General features: G+C 34.6%; 1 protein-coding gene across 1 annotated transcript in view; it reads right to left on the bottom strand.

Annotated features, from left to right (window-relative positions):
* Positions 1 to 17063, bottom strand: part of LOC122808557 (cytochrome P450 2C15-like) — a 755055-nt gene that overhangs the window by 713044 nt on the left and 24948 nt on the right. Inside the window, exon 4 of the mRNA XM_044079512.1 lies at positions 1469 to 1621. Within this exon, the coding sequence (XP_043935447.1) occupies positions 1469 to 1621 (153 nt within the window). The remainder of the gene's footprint in view (positions 1 to 1468; positions 1622 to 17063) is intronic.

Raw genomic sequence — 17063 nt, 5'->3', positions numbered from 1 at the left:
GCTTGAACTCTAGATAAATTAAATGGAAGACTCTTCCTTTATTTGATAACTTGATTTGTAAGGGGATTGAGGTGGTGAAATAATTCATAATGACCTACTTTATGAGTATGATATGTTTACTGGTTTAGCTATTTACCAGCATACCATATTAATTTAAATGTTACAGTTTTACTAATGACACATACTCTATGAAATGTTCAAGTTGTCCTGAAAAGTAGAACTGAAAACAACCTGAGGAGAATGTAAATCAAAGTTGTGATTAAGACACAAATCCCACTGCTTGAGTAAATAGCATGTTTAGAGTTGGTAATGCAGACAAGAGTGGAATATGCATAGATCCACAAAAAATATAATAAATCCGTGTAAGGGAAGGACTGTTTTGTGCAGTTTAGTTTTTCTACTGCCAGGTGCCAACCAATAATTTTGGCAAATTAGTGCATATTGTATTTACAAATATGATGAAACAGATCTCTAACATTTCCATATGATATATCTTCAGCACCAATAGCATTTCAAAGAGCTTTTGCACAAGCAATCAACTGGTTGAAGGTATTGTGTCTATAACTGATGATTTTTTTCATATGTGATGAAACAAAGAACATGCCAAAAGTGTTATAGGTTTATAGAATAAAATGACATAGTACAACCTCAAACTGAAAAGAAGTGTGACAGCTTTAGAGCTGAAGTACGTGGATTACACTCTAATTTCAGTAGACTTGAAAACAGATGAAGAAAAATAATGCAATGTATTTAATGTTTAAAATTTGTCAGAAAATAAAATGTGATTAATAAATGCTTCTCTTTTAAAAGTATATATAATTATATATACCATACAAAATGATAAATAATTTTGCTTCTGAAAAATAGTGCAACTCATGGATAGTTTACTGTAAGGTGCTGCAACTAGCTTAGCATCATTCAGAGTCTCAGCATGATAATCGCATGTTCTTGTTTTATGTCACTATGTGCACAGTCTGTAAGTAAAGCTGACAAAGTTCACAAAATCTTATATTTATAACAGTTTTTGTAAGCTTTGTCTAAGGGTTTAGCTGTGTTTGCAAATTTCAGTATCGTAAAGTATGTTTTGTTATCTATCCAGTAAAAATACTGGTTGATTCTTATGTTACAAGCAGTAATAATGAAAGCTTAAACTTAACACATCAGTGTTCATGCTGATGATGCAACATATTGCTAAGTTATTTTATTTCTTTTGATGCATTTTGCACATTATACATTCCTTTATTTCTTGGTCTGATTCATTGACAAGATTACTTAAAACATGACTTATGCATTAGAAAGAAATCATGTTACATTATATGAAAAGACACACTCATTTACATTATCAGAATTAATATAGTATGGAAATTAAAATAAAGCTGGTTATGAGTAAATGCACATATATACATATTACAAACTGCTGGTCATTACTTACAAACTTAGTGGAAAAATAATACTGAATAATTCTTACCATTCTTGTCTTCAAAATATTTAACTAAATACTTTGCTTCCTCTATGATCATGTTTTCCATTGTCTTTGTACCAAGACCAAAATTTCTTAGTAACATTAAAACAAATCTTCGCTGTTCTTTCCATTGCTGTCCATAAGGAACTGTGATAATACCTGTAAATGAAAAAAGTCCGCCCATTGTATTATGCTCATCAGTATGACCTGAATGTAATTTTCTAATGTAATATTTTCTACATCTATCATCCCACATGCATCAGTTAGCTAATATAAAGACCTGGTATACGTCTTTGATAATAGAATAAATATTTCAACAAAATGAAACATCACCTTTGGCTTGTGAGTTAAATAGTTTTAAAAGAATGGAGGAAATTTTTTTTTATTTCTGTATGATTCATCTTTTTGGTATAGTCCCTCAGTTTTTGCAGGCTGCTGAATTTATATGCTTATATAACTATTCTATATCTTACCTTATCTTATATTCTGTTTCATATGTCTTCTTTGTTATTTTTATTTCAGGTTTCATTTTTGATTGAGTATATTTTCTTTATATTATATCTATTGTTTTCTATGAAATTAACTTTGCCATTACAATTTACTGACACACTGTATAAAACTAATAAAATAAATAAATATTATATAATGGAAAATAGTTCAATAAATATACATACATTCAGCTTCCTTGAATACATACCCTAACATATTTGAAGGTCTGCCTTTTCTTTCTCACTCCCCTCTATTTTATTTCATATATCCCTTTAAGCATGTAGTTCATCTCCTCTTTCATGGTAATCATTCTTTCTTCTCTTTAACTTGTCATCCCTCCTCTTTTAGGTTACTCATCCATTTGAACAAAAAGTATTCCCTCATCTTTTCTAAAATAGTTCCAGACCTTTCTGCATTTCTTTTCTATTTTTTTCTATCCACTCTCTGTTATATTTTAGGAGGATCAACTGCATCATCATGTTTGCTGTCCTCACATGTAGTTTTTCCATATTGATTTATTTATTCTATTCTTTAGCAGGATAATTTTTATCCATTGCACTGAAATTTGGATGACCTCTAACTCTTTCTTATTTATTTTATTACACTCCTTACTTCTCTAGCTGTTGCCATTTGTTTTGGTCCCATGATAGATCAGATACACTTGTGGCACTATGTGTGGATCAGTATCAGTATGTGGTACTGCTCATATCAGCCAACACATATCTCTAATGTTTCCAGCTTTTTGTGGTGAGTATAAACTTCTGTGCTGCAACAAAGTAAATGGTCTGATGTTATGCCATAATGTGGCAATTATAGGCATGGATGTGACATGTGCTGTTTCAATCATTTGTGCCTATAGGGTGGTGTGTCCCTGGTTAACTGGAGAATCAGCATCCCTGGTAGCCCTGTCCTGCTGCCTGTCTGTGTATACAACAGTGTGTAGACATTACCATGGCAAGGCTGTAACAGAACCTGTCTATGGTATCTGCACCTTGGTGGATACACCCCCTTAAAGAACTGTAACCTGTCCTGACTGTTCCCTATCCATGGGTAGATGAAGACCTAAAATAAATGCAATCTGGTCTCCCTCTTCCCTATACCCAGGGTGAACAAACAGCCCTCTGCACATGGCTACAACATGCACTGCTCCTTATGCGTGGGCTTGGTGGATGAGCATCACTCTTACAGGACTGCAACCTTTCCCTCCTATTTCCTGTGACCTGGGAGACTGAACATCCCCCCACAGGATGGCAACATGTCTTGCCTCTCCACTGTTCTCTGTTAGTTTAAGGCATACACCCCAACCAGTAAGATCACTTTCACAACCAATGCATTGTAATCACACACATGACATTACTATACAAAAATGTATACTATGGCCATGCTCCATTGAGCAGTGAATACAGTACTGGCATCCATTACTATATGAAAAAGGTAAAATGTACTCATGTCACCTAACTTGATATAAACCATATATTTAAGTTACAGATGGTCTGTATATGACATTTCATCTATTAAAGTCTTTTCATTTGATATATTCACAGTCTGAAGAATTCAGTTAATGATGAAATAACTTATATGATTTTGTATGTCTGAACAATAAATGGTGGCTTCTTGTCATCTCAACAGTCATTCATTCTAATTTCCTTATATGATAGTACACACAGATATCAACTTCCATTAGATTCACTGTGATGCTTTCTGCAGTATAATCTTCCACAAAATGGTAACCATATTTTTCATGCAAAACCAGACTTGTAGTGCAGCTAATATGCAGTGACTTAGCATGACTATCTGTGAACTACACCAGTAACACAATGTGCAATCATTCTTATTATATACTACTTGGCAGGCTTTAGGTCAAGTTTGATGTATGTGGATAGGCAGCATAGTTACATTAATTTCAATCTGCATCCTGCTAATGACCAAGGTCTTTATGCTACCCAGTTGCCCACTGGGGCTGTGCATGGGCACTGAGGTCACTTATGGAATGTGAACCTGTGAAGCCTGTCCAAGCTAATGAGCTACTGATCATATTCATCATGCTTCCACTGGTCAGCATTCCCTGCAGTGTTGCACATGAATATGCATCACGGGTCTCTGTGATGTGCGGTCATGCTCCATGGCTACCCTTTTCACTACTAGATTTGACCTGATGAGTGTTTATGGACTCAGCATGATCAGACACTGGCAGGAAACCATGTGTTGAGCAAGGAGTACAATTTGTTTAACTGCTGCATATGCCACATACAAAGCAGTTGTTGGAGAATCATTTTCTAAATAAGGCAGATGCCTGGCATGCTCCTGCCAGAGTACTGAATGATACCACTAGCATTAGCCACTCTAATGAGCAGTGCCAACATAAATATAATGATCCAAGGAGGTGCTTGCTAGATGAATCCCTATGATCATTGTATTCATGCATGGTAACCTTGCGTGTATTCATACATGGTAACCTTGCCCCTAAACCTGTACATTAACTTAAAAAAACTTTCATTAATCCTATCACTATTCAGTCAGACATGGTCTGTAGGGTTTTGGTTTGCAGATCAGAAAATGCTACTATTTGTTTCCTTCTTTGATTGCATGTTTTTCATAGTTTTCATAGTTTTTGGTATTGTGCTTCAGACTGTAGGGATCAATGTATTTTGCATAAATGTTTGTGTAGTTTGATGAAGTGTCATATCATGATATACATATTACATAACATGTACATATACAAAAAATATGAGCAAAAATTCTGGACATTCTGAGAAAATCTGGACAGTTGAGCAGTATGATGCCATAGATTACCTGCCCAAAATGTATGAATTGCTTAACAATGAAGCCCATTATGTTAGGGCATCTAGGAATGAAGTAAATATTTTTTATCATAAGTTAGATTTATATCTTAAGGATTTATTAGCTCAAGGCCATATTGATCATAAACTATGTAAATATGTAATTGTGGAAAAATCCAGAGTGCCAGCTATTTTTGGCATTCCCAAAGTACATAAAGACCTGCAAGATCTCCTTGTGTCCTATTGTGGCTACATCCAGCTCCAAAACTCATCCTTTAGCCATATTTGTGGATGGGACTTTAAAATATTTTTTTGCAATAATTTCCATACATACTGACAGATTCTTGGGATTTTTTGGGCACATTAAACATGAACTATACAATGACAATTGGATACTGGCTACAATTGATGTTGATCTGTTTATCTGCATCCCCCATGGTATTGGTATTGAATGGTTTAGAGAAGCTTGTGTCCAGCATGACATATTGTACAATAATGAGATTAACATGGTAGTTGATTTCATGGAATTTGTATTAGATAAAAATCTTCTTTACTTTGTGGGGGGAATTTTATAAACAGACAATAGGTGTGGCTATGGGGGCAGCTTGTATGCCCCTATAAAAATATCATCTTCTGGTATTGGGAACAACATTATGTGTTTAATACTGCTTATATGCACAATATAGCAGCCTTCCTATGTTTTCTGGATGATAACTTTATTATTTAGAAAAGCAGTGAAATAGAGCTAGTGAAGTTTGTTACATTTCTAAACTCCACTGCAGAACTTTTAAAATGTACATATATATATTTTTTATTAGTACTAATTACTTACATGTTAGCTGAACCAAGAATAGACATATATCTAGATTTGAGTCTGGTTTGTACTATAAACCCACCTATTCTAATAATTTATTACACTTTCATAGTAACCATCCATATTATAAAAAAAGCCTGGGTAAGGTACAGATGGTTAGAATCTCTCAAATAGTTTCCAATAATGAACAGTTTCTTATGGAAATCAACAATACTATGGATATGTTCATTTACAGAGGCTACCCATCCTCCTTGTTAAATGAAATCAAAGAAAAAGTTATTGCAAAAAGGAAGAGAGATTTTATTGTTATTGGGAAGGGATTGAAAAGGAAAACTTACATTTATCTAAGTTCAAAGATTATGAACACACTATGTGTATTAAATATTGTCCAGGCTCTAATATGGTTAAACAGATATTGGTTAATAATTGGAGACTTAATGATGACGAAATAAAAATATTCTTAGGATGGGTTCACAATTTACATGCAAAAGGCATCTGGGTCTTGTACACAATGCAAATTTATTTACCAAGTACATTCTTTGAAATTAGATACCATCTCTTATGAAATTAAATTACACTATACATTCAATTATAATACAAATGAGTTGTTTAGATTGCTTTTTTGGCTACAGTCACTCATTTTATGTAGGAAAAACTGAACATGCTTTAAAAAAGTGAATATATGAGGGCATCTATGATTTGGAGCTTAGTAATGAAAATAATACATTTTATAAACATAAGCTTACCTGTACTGGCAATAAGAGATTTTTATTTTTCATCTTGGAAGAAGTACCTACCAATCTAAGGGATTGTCCTTGGGAAAGTAAGTTAGAATGTCATGAATTCGTATGGCAGCTAAGGCTAGATGCAAGTATCATCCTTGGTTTAAATGACACGGTTTCATTGAGTAGTGTACTTAAATTAAGAGCAACTAAGTTATGAATATCATAGAGCTTAAGAATCCAGGTGCTCCATGTTTAAAGTGGTCTCAAAGTCATTTTTATAAAGGGTTTTTTATACATTTTAACTTGTATTTTATATTTTAATATTATTAGTTTGCTATATTTTACATGTATATATATATATATATATATATATATATATATATATATATATATATACCTATATTTGTATCTAGGCACTTATTTTATATATTTTCAAATATTTTGATATCCACTAGTTATGCAATGTATACACTGTTTGTTGATAAGTGAACAAGTTATCATATGACCTATTAGGTAGTTAATTAGCAAGACTAAGTGGTTGTTTTGCAAGTGTTACTAGTTCTGAAGAAGTCCCTAGGATTATCAGGTTGAAACCATTCAACTCTGTTGTGAATGAACTTGTTTTTGTTATTTGGACATTGGCAGTTGTCTTTTATGTTATGTACACTCCCCTACCTTAGCAGCATTAGCCCTTGAATTCATACTTGGTATATTTCTTGGTGCCTCATGAGAGTAAAAGATGGGGGATGGATTTTTGCTAGCTGGTATTCTGAAAGTCATTTACACAGCTAATACTCCACTTGTTTCACAACAACAAATCTAGAAACAATCCATCTCATGAGTATGTTTCTGAGTTTGTGGAGAAGCACAAGCAAGAACTTGCTGGTTAGACTGGCTTTGGAAATTCTTGTAGTTTTACCTTACTGTCTTAAGAAGACTACCATAATTCATTTAAATGGCTACTTTTTATTTATTCACAAACCAAAAGGCCTGTCAAGGACTAACAGTTATCATTAGCTTTAATAGCATTTTGCTGTTAAGCAAATGTTTACGATTTGTTCCTTGTTAGTTAACAGATGTTTATGTTTTTTCTTAGGATGTTTTCCAATTTTGTACAATGCTAGATTTAAAAATATTTATTCTTTGACAAAAATGTTCAGAAAATAAGTCACTTTTAGGTATTATCTTCAAACAGGAATCTAGTGAGAAATGTATGTTAGAAAATATGAGTGCACATTTATATGAGGCAATTAATTTAAGGATGTGTACTCTAGTATGGGCCATAATAATGGACATGAAAAATTGCTTGTTGAACAAAAGTCTTATAAAAGTAGGTTTTACATCATAAATTGTGAAGTATTAGTTCTGTGTTTGAACAAATGTTGTTGAGCAAAGCAAAAGCAGTTATAAAACATTGAATCAGAAACCTATGTATAACAACTTGTAAAAAAGGTTTGAATTAAAACAGTTGTGTAAAAATAAATATTACTATATGGTTAGGGAATCTAACAACATATATAATGTTTTATTTAGTAGGGAAAGTATTTATCTATGTGTAAAAATACTTGATAATAGTGATTATGAAAAACGTATTCATCCACTGTGCACTGTAACAGTTTGTGCTGTATCTGTTAAATATGGGGAACAAGCTTGGTTTCTTAACATCCAAAGATGTTGAATATTTATATGTAAAAGATCTCTTTGATCTGTAATTCTAAACTGGAGAAAATTAGCAAAGAGTTCAAGGTAATGGAAACAAATTATTTTGGAGGGAAAGGTGATAGAGTGGGATGAGGCCAAGCAGAAGTTTTAATTACAGATTAGAGATAGTCTTCCTTACCAGAGATTGATAACAGAGTACAGGCAAAGAGAAAGGAATATGGGAGTGCATATTGAAAAAAATAGCTTTGGTTGAGGTCTTAGCTGAGTTTGAAACAGAAGTTACTGTTAAAAATAAATGCATATTTGTTGGGCATATAAAATAGTTCATGATGCTGTAAGAATCAATCAGAAGCAGAAGATAAAATGAAAAGGAATTTACAAAGGAAGAGTTACAGGACATATGTATGGCATCCAAGTATAGGAAAACATCCAGAAGGTTTATGATTTTTGCTTGGAGATGTTTCCATAGGTATTTTTATACACCAAGCAGATTTCAAAGATCCTCAGGTGGATAGTTCACTGGCTGGGGAACTTCACAGCTGAAAGTCCCTCAAGTTTCTAAAATTATCAAAAGGAAGACACCTTCAATTAAATCTAACAATAGGCTATAGCCAGTAATGAAATGAAACTGCAGGCATTTGTTTACAGTTGCAAAAGTTTTTCCATTAATTTTATGTTGCAGTAGTCTTTACTGTACTGGTTAGACTATTGGAGGGCCACAACTCCACCCCAACATATAGACCTTTATACTGCTTTAATTAACCTGTCAAAGGTATATTCTCCTGGAAATCAGCAACCCCCCACAAGATACTATAATCCTGGGAGACTTCAGTATTGACTAGAACTCAGCAGTGACACTACTCATCAGCTTTCCATAAACCTATAAAGCTTAAGCCACCTCATTACCATTCCCACCAGACATAACAAACGTAATACTAGGACCAACACTTTAGGTCAGATCCTAACATATGATCCCATTAAAATTACATTCACAGGAATAGTCCCCAACACCATCAGTGATCACCTCCTAAGCTATGCCATCAGTCAACTCCTATCCACCCCAAAACAATACCACTTCAACAATGTATAGAACACAACATAATTTGAGAAAAATACGTTTGCAGCAGTCTTAACATGATGTAACTGAAATATCCTTAAATATCATCCACTTGAAGTAAAACTACAATTCAATCAAACATGTTTTAGCAGTGTAAACAACAAGGCTCCTGTAAGAAGAAAATGAGAAAAAGTAAACCCTGCCCCATGACTTAAACATTCAACCAAAGAACTGATGAGAAATAGACAAAAAGTCTGAGCAACACAGAATGTAAAATACAGCAGAACAAACAAACCTTCAAATAGCTTTGATACCTCAATAAAAGAAAGTAACTGAAGACAAGAAAAAATGCTTCCTTATGCTGCAACATGCAAGCTGAAACAATTAAAAATTGTTCTGTAATTTAATGAATGAATAAATTGCTTCACTTATAGGACCAAACAGCCAATTCCTTCTCCTAGCCATCCCCACAGCAAAGTATTGCCACCATCTTCAATACTCACTTTATCCAAACCATCACTAATCACATCTGTCTAACCAGCATGTAACCTACTCCCCCAATGCCAGTTTTATCCTAAACCAATCCCCATACACACAATCAAAAACTGCTCCAAAAATTAAAATCCATATTCTGGCTGCTTCTAACCTTCCACAAAAGCACCTTAAATTTTCCATATAGCAATAGCCTACCTAGGTTCCATTCTCTCATCAAGTCAATCCAGAAATACTACATTCCAGCTATTTACAAACAAACAATCCTACATCTTGCCACTATGTAAAGGGAGTTATTCTGAAGTACTATCTGTCACCAAATGCATCCTTCCACCACTCACAATAATCAGTGAGAAATCCCCTAGACAATATGACTTCAGACCCAATCACAGTACTGCAACAGCACTTCTGTACTTTATAAATACTGTCAAGCTCTGTAGAAACAATGGTAAAATAGTCTCCACTCAATTATTTGATCTGTACAAAGCATGGAAAACTGTCTTATACAGCATACTCTTTCAAAAACAAAAACTCAGTGCTATCTTTTAGTCACCAAGTTAAGTGGGATTTCAAACCCTCCACCTTTCTCCTGGTTCCAGCAGGGCTACCCCACTAATCTTAGGGCCTTTAATTTTCAACATTATCAGAAATTACCTTCCAACTCTCTTTCTAATCAAACCAGGCTGGTAGTAGAAAACTTGGCATCCATCTGTACAGTAGAAAATCCTAATTCATTGCAAACAAAAACACAAGAATCAGTTGCTTCCACTGAGTTCTGTCTGAATAACTTCCAATGCATGCTAAACAACACTCATATTCAACAAGCTTCTCATACCAAATTCCTCAAGGTCATTATCGATGACAACCTAAAATTTGACTTACACAAACAAAAGTAGTAAACAAAGGCACATCAGAAACTTGGCACCATATACCACATAAATAAATATTTTTTTTCACACTGAAGACAGCAGAAAAACTACAGCCTATGCATTACCTACTTCCAGCACTATATTATGCCTCAACCATAGTCACTAATCTGCACTCCAATTACAGCAATGTTACAATAAAATCACAACATTTACATGCAACCTTCCCTATAGATCTCATCATTGCACAGTCCTCCAAAATTGCGGGAAGGAGGTTCAACCATGTGGTTGTCAATCCAAGGGTTCAGTATTCTTATGTAATTGTTTGATTGTTTTTTTACTCTAAACTTGCATTTTGATAGGTAATTGTTTTGATTGGCCTATGGTCAATTTTTGTATTTGCATATTTCAAGTGATTGATTTTCAAACGTTTTAAAAGGATTGGTTCAGCCATGGTGGGTGTCAATCCAAGGGTTTTACTGGACATTTTTAGTGCATACCTGGTTTTGAAGATGTCTTGCAGATGAAAGCACTTAACCACGTATGTGACTGCGGATATTCATTAAACTTTCATGTTTGGACTGCTATCTGGTTGTGCTGGTATTTTATTCATGTTTTTTTATGGTCCAGTGCTGGTTTATTACCTATAGTTTTTTTTTTTATTTTGGAATGATTTTCTGGTGATTCACTGGCATATCAGCATCCGACATGGAAGAAGTTTTGTTTGAGAATACTCAAATGCCAGTCTCCTTGGTTTGGTGGGGAATTTAATATTGCTTAATCAATAATTATCTCAACTGGTTTCACAACAGAAGACTATGACAGATATCACTGGTTTCACTTCATCACAACCTCCCATTTCCAACTTACCAACTCCACAAGCTGGTTTTGAATGTCAGTGACCTTATAGAAGTTTCCAACATTCTTCACCTAATAGAGATTATTCAGATACCAGTAATGTTAACAGATGGTTGAACTGTTTCAATTATCCAAAAGAAGTATGTTACATTAAATCCACACAGGGAGAATATTTCTCTTTAGATCAACAAACTACGCCTTTGGACAAATCACTATATAAGTTCAAATCTCTTCAATTGGGTGATTAATTTTTAATGGAAAGTACAAAGAGGCAGGCTGTCCCAAAAGGTCTGTGAATCTGGAAATTTCCACAAGGAGTACAGGAGAACTCTGCTTTCCATATGGAACTCCATATGGAACTGCTTGAACTTTTTGATAAAAACAGTTTGTAATTAACAACATTGATCATAAGAGAGAAAGAGAGGCAGACACACAGTTTTAAGGATGAGATTTCCAAAGTAGTATGTTCTGTTACTGAGGACCTTGTGTTTTCTAAAAACAAAAACAAATTCAATTATGTTTTTTCAGATACTGATTCCAAGTTTATTTCCCTTAAAAGGAAAAAACATAAGATGTTACAATGCAATGATGATGATTGTAAAAACAAGTCAGTTTATCCCCAAATTGCAGTTAAAAGTATAGGTCCTATTCCCTACAATGACCACCATATCAGTACAGGTGATTTGGATAATAACCAACATGAGGACCACTATGGAGATGGATATGATTTCCCTTTGGATGTCCCCATTCTGAGACAATCCGAGAGATTGGCAAAAAAAGAAACAGCAATGCAGGAAAATGTAAACTGAATAGAGAGGGGGAACAACTGGAGGAGTAGGAACAACAACAATGGTCCATACAGGAATCATTAATTGGGCCAGGTTCAGTGGAAGGTCCCCTTGTTGCATTAAATGAAGAGATTGTTTCCATTACTTCTGTACAGCAAAATGTAACCAGGTCAGTCCTATTGGATGGACTTTTTGTTGTAACAAACAAAGGTACTTTTTCCATGACCTCTTTCTATAATTTTAAAATTTAGAAATTTTCAAGTTTAGAAGTTAATCTAGACTGCCACAAACTGTTTTTGAAAGGATTTACATTTATCCCATCTGGAGGAGCCAACACTGAACAAACGTCTGGATCTTAAAGTTTTTACTATAAAACTTAATTTTCATGTTTTATATGGCAATGAGATAATTAGAGACATTTCTCCCAATGAATTTTAAAGAAACAGTTTGGCCAATCCTGCTTCACCCCACAATTAATGTATTTGAAAAAAAACATGTGAAAAGGAAGTTAGAGATCTACTGGCTAAAAGTGAGAAAATACTGATATTTTAATCTTACCACACAGTTGAAGGAGGTTTTAGACAAAATAACCTTGGACAAAGATATTAGATATTTGAAGCCAAACAAGGGAGGGGGTTTGGTCATCATGGACTTTATTGACTACATTGGTAGAATGATTCCCTTACTTGGAGATGATCTGGTTTACCATACTGTGTCAACCAATGAAATCAGCATTGCCTGTAGAGCAATTAACATCCAGTTGGATGAATAGTTAATGTTTGATAACATTTCTCTTCAACTTCATGAGTAATATCCTGAAGATTTTCGGGATTCCAAAAATAAATTCTTCAATACAAGACCCACAAATTTTGCCGCACTGTTGTCACCAAAGGATTTATAACAAAACTATTGACAAAATATATAGATCAAAGACTAAATGCATTGTTTTTGAACTTTCCACACATTTTAAGGGATTTGTGGAACTTACAGGAAAAACATTGTTGTATTTCCAGTGATGAAATTCAATTTTTGATTACTTTGGATATCAAATATTTGTATACAGCAATTCCATGAACTGGGGATAGAGTGGTTGGTGAGGTTATTAAAAAACACAATACTCTTTCCAAGAATTACTCAGTGTTGGTTTTGGAACTGATGGAACTTCTTAGTAACAATCTTTTCCTATTTGATGGTGTAAATTATAAACAACTCCATGGAGTAGCAATGGGGGTTGCATGTGTTCCCGTATTCACCAATGTCATTCTTTTATGGTGTGAAATTGATAAACTTTTCAAGTTGAAATTGTTTTCTCACCATGTTTCTTATCATCGGTTTTTGGACGATAAAAATGTGGTCTGGTAGCAAAGAGCAGTTTGAAATCTTTTTGGATGATTTATAGTTATCTTCATTGTTTTTAGAATTTACACACTGCATAGATGTTAAACAAACACATTACTTGGACATTGTTATTTCAGAAGGGGAAGAGGAGAATATTATTACTAACATCTACCAGAAACCAACATTTTTTAATGCCTTCTTACATTTCTAAAGCAACCACCCTTTACATCAGAAAAAGGGGGGTTGTTAAAAGTCACTTCATACTTTTATCCCAGTTAATGCCTCATGACAACACCTGTATTGACAATTTCCACATCCTCAAAAATGTGCTCTTGGAGAGAGGGTATCCTATTGGAATTATAGACTTTTTTACCAACAAATTCTGCAAGAACATAGGGAGAAATATGCCCCTATTATTAAAGGAGGCTATGTGACTTCTATTAATGAAATTAGTAAATTCCACAGTGAAATGAACATCAGAAACCATGGTCTAGTGGTAGACTCTGTACCTATTAACAGGACACACTGGGTTCACTCCTTAGTATCTGACAGTTCTTATTTATTTATTTTATTTATTTTACATTTGTTGACCGGGACAGTCTGACTGGATACATGTCCATTTTCAGTGGAGGCCCAGGGCAGTCAGAGTCAAAAATATAACAATGTAGACATAATTACAGGTAATTTATTTACACAGGATACATGAAAAAACATGAGATAGGCATGTTCACAGGTATAGTTATCCCTGGTTTAAGTTAGGGGAATACATTGTCAGTAGGCAGAAAGTAATATATTATATGCATTTATGAGGAGGGTTCTTCAAACTTCTTTTCCATGAGCATCAATATGCTTTTGCATTATTCATTAGATGGTTTTGAAATCTACAAAGTTATTCTTAAAAATTAGTCTGTGCAACAAAATGATGAGAGTTTTAGACTCTTGTTCAGAGATCCTCTTAATTGTACTTATAAGAATCAACCTAATATTAAAAACATTATTAAAAGACCATTGAGGGATTTTTGCAATGGGTCATGTTTTACTTACAAATGTGGCTACTGTAGTCAATATTGATTTATTGACACAGACGTCAATACAGTTATTTTTAGCAAGGTTTCTAAATGGATGGTTAAGGGCAGGTATAATTATAAGACAGACAGGATCATGTATATATGGCAAAGTGTATCACATATCCTGGATTTTACACTGGAAAAACTAATAACACCTTAAATCTACCTTTTCAAGGCCAACCTTTTAAGACAACATTTAATAGACACGGTCTCATTGAGACCAGGCATTAAATAAGATGCAGTCAAAACCTGGCAGATCAATCTCGAAATCGAGGAATTAAGATGGCATATATATATATATAAAGATACAGAGAATAAAAATAGATCTGGTGGTGATGCTTCAATTCTAATCAAAAGGAATACCTCAATTACCATTATGGATTGTATTAAATCTCATATTACAGATGACAAGAATTACAACCGGGTACTCTCACATATTACATTGAATAGGCATATTCACATGTGGTCTACAGCAGTTTACACACCCAATCCTCCTCTGTCTCTACTTTACATAAAACACTGCAGAATATACCCCCTAATGGAGCACATAACAATGCAATAATTATTAATGATTTCAATATCAGTGCTACTGGGAAAGATTCGCTTCCTCTGAACAAAATTATGCAGCAGTTTTTTCTGGCCCAAATAATATGGGAGCCTACTCAAACCTATGCAAAAAAAAGCCCTTGATCAAAGGCTGTTATAATAATATTAACCAACATGTAAAATAGGTGCCTTCATACTGAAATACTCCCCAGTGCTCTAAGTGACCACTCACCTATTAAATCCATTTGGTCATTCAGAACATAAAATAAACCATCTCATATAACTAAAGAAAGATCTTTCCTAATAATAAGTTACCAGATCAAAGCACCCTACCCAGTGTTATAGATTGGTCCCTCTATACAGGGCAATATCTATTTCATCTAGTGCTAGTGCCCATTCCTGTTGTAGCACCTTACCCCGTCAAAAATGGACTTTGGATTACTCTCTAGTAAGCCAATTGGTGTCTTCATACTTATGAGCTTCCTAAAACAGACCCATGCCTCCTTCCTCCAATCATAAAAAGGGACTTCAGCTTACTCTGTAACATGCTGATTGGTACATATGTACCAAATGGCTTCCTACTTCATACAGCCAATCCATGCTCCTTCAGCTCTTCAAGCAAGGAGCAAAAAATGAGGGTGCACTAAAAATAATGAAGAAAATGCACTACTGCACTTCTCAAGCATGCTCACTAACACTCTGCACCTGAAGAAACTTCCCCATCACCCTTACCTTGCTATGCTATTGCCCCTGTATGTGATTTTTTCTTCAACTCAAAACTGAACACTATTCGGAATGCACTGTATCCCCATATAAAAAGAAGGTTTAGGTCACACAGTTGCCCATGGCTTACAGAGGGCATACAAAATTAAAGAATATATTCTACCTGGAAGAACTGGAAAAGGAATTCTCACAATATTGAGCTACACCAAACTTTTCTGAGTTCAAGGAAAGAAAGAAGAATTGCAACCAATAGTGCAAAAGTCTCATTCCTTAGACAGGAACAGGAAGCAAACTGGCCTATACCTAATCTGTTTTGAAAGTAATAAAACCCTTATCTGGGACATTAAATAACTGCTCAACTAACAAAAATGAATCAATAGCATTGAGCCACTTGGGTCACTTCCAAGATGGCTGTACACTAAGCAACAGCTTAACTTTAGCTATTCCAGTATGAAAAGATAAACTGAGAGATAAGGGTTAGTAAATTTTTATAAAATTCATTTAGGGCTAGTAAGTATACTGCCAGGATGCCAGTAAAGAAGAAACTTTAGTCTGAAAGAAAATCAAGTGGAAAAGGTGAAGAGAAAACAGAGAATTGGCAGAATCCTGCAACTATTCAGGAAAAGCAGTTCAAGCTCCAGCTTTGGTACAAGAGATGGTTTCCAATACTTTTGAGGAAAAATAAATTAAATGTGTGCTGAGCTGATTAAAATAAATGAAAAATTGAAGGCATATATCAACTCAAATAACAAAAGGCTGGAAAACAATGAAATACATTTTAAATGGCTACTCAGATGAACTGATAAAACTTAAAAAAATCAGAGGTTAAAATGAAGAAAAGACTGGCTGAATATGAAACTACTCAAGAAGAGCTGCTTCAAAAATGGTAGAGATAGATGGCAGAGCATGCAGAGAAGACATGAAATTAAGACTATCAATAGGTTCATAGGTTCATAGGTTCATACTAGGCTATCTGCCCAAGGGCATTTATAAGCCTAGCCCATAGTTATGTGGCTTTCGCCACCCCTTTAGTTTGAATAAAAACTATGCCTATCATTTTGCTGTGCCTCTGTCAAGCAGTGACGCTGAAGTAATCCCTGGGGTATATCTGCAATCTCCCATCCATTGGTCAAGATTCCTCTTGAACAAGACCAGAGAGGTGCTCTGCCTCACATGTACCGGGATTTTGTTCCACAGCATAGGAGGTCTCTGGGTGATGAATCTGTCCCTCCAGCACGTTCTATTTATAACCGTGTCAAGGTTTAAGTCTCCGCCCTTGTGGTTCTGAGGGATCTAGATTTTTTGAGGTGAAGCATATTCATCAAATCTGGGTTTGACATGGCCTTATATGTCAGGCACAGGTCACCTCTGAGCAAGCGGTATGAGACTGAATAGA

This window comes from Protopterus annectens, chromosome 8.part0 (genome assembly GCF_019279795.1).
Source record: "Protopterus annectens isolate FY-2018-M chromosome 8.part0, PAN1.0, whole genome shotgun sequence".
In the NCBI taxonomy this organism is placed as follows: domain Eukaryota; kingdom Metazoa; phylum Chordata; order Ceratodontiformes; family Protopteridae; genus Protopterus; species Protopterus annectens.
The sequence above is the reverse complement of the archived record's forward strand: the minus strand, read 5'-3'. Positions and strand labels throughout refer to the sequence as shown.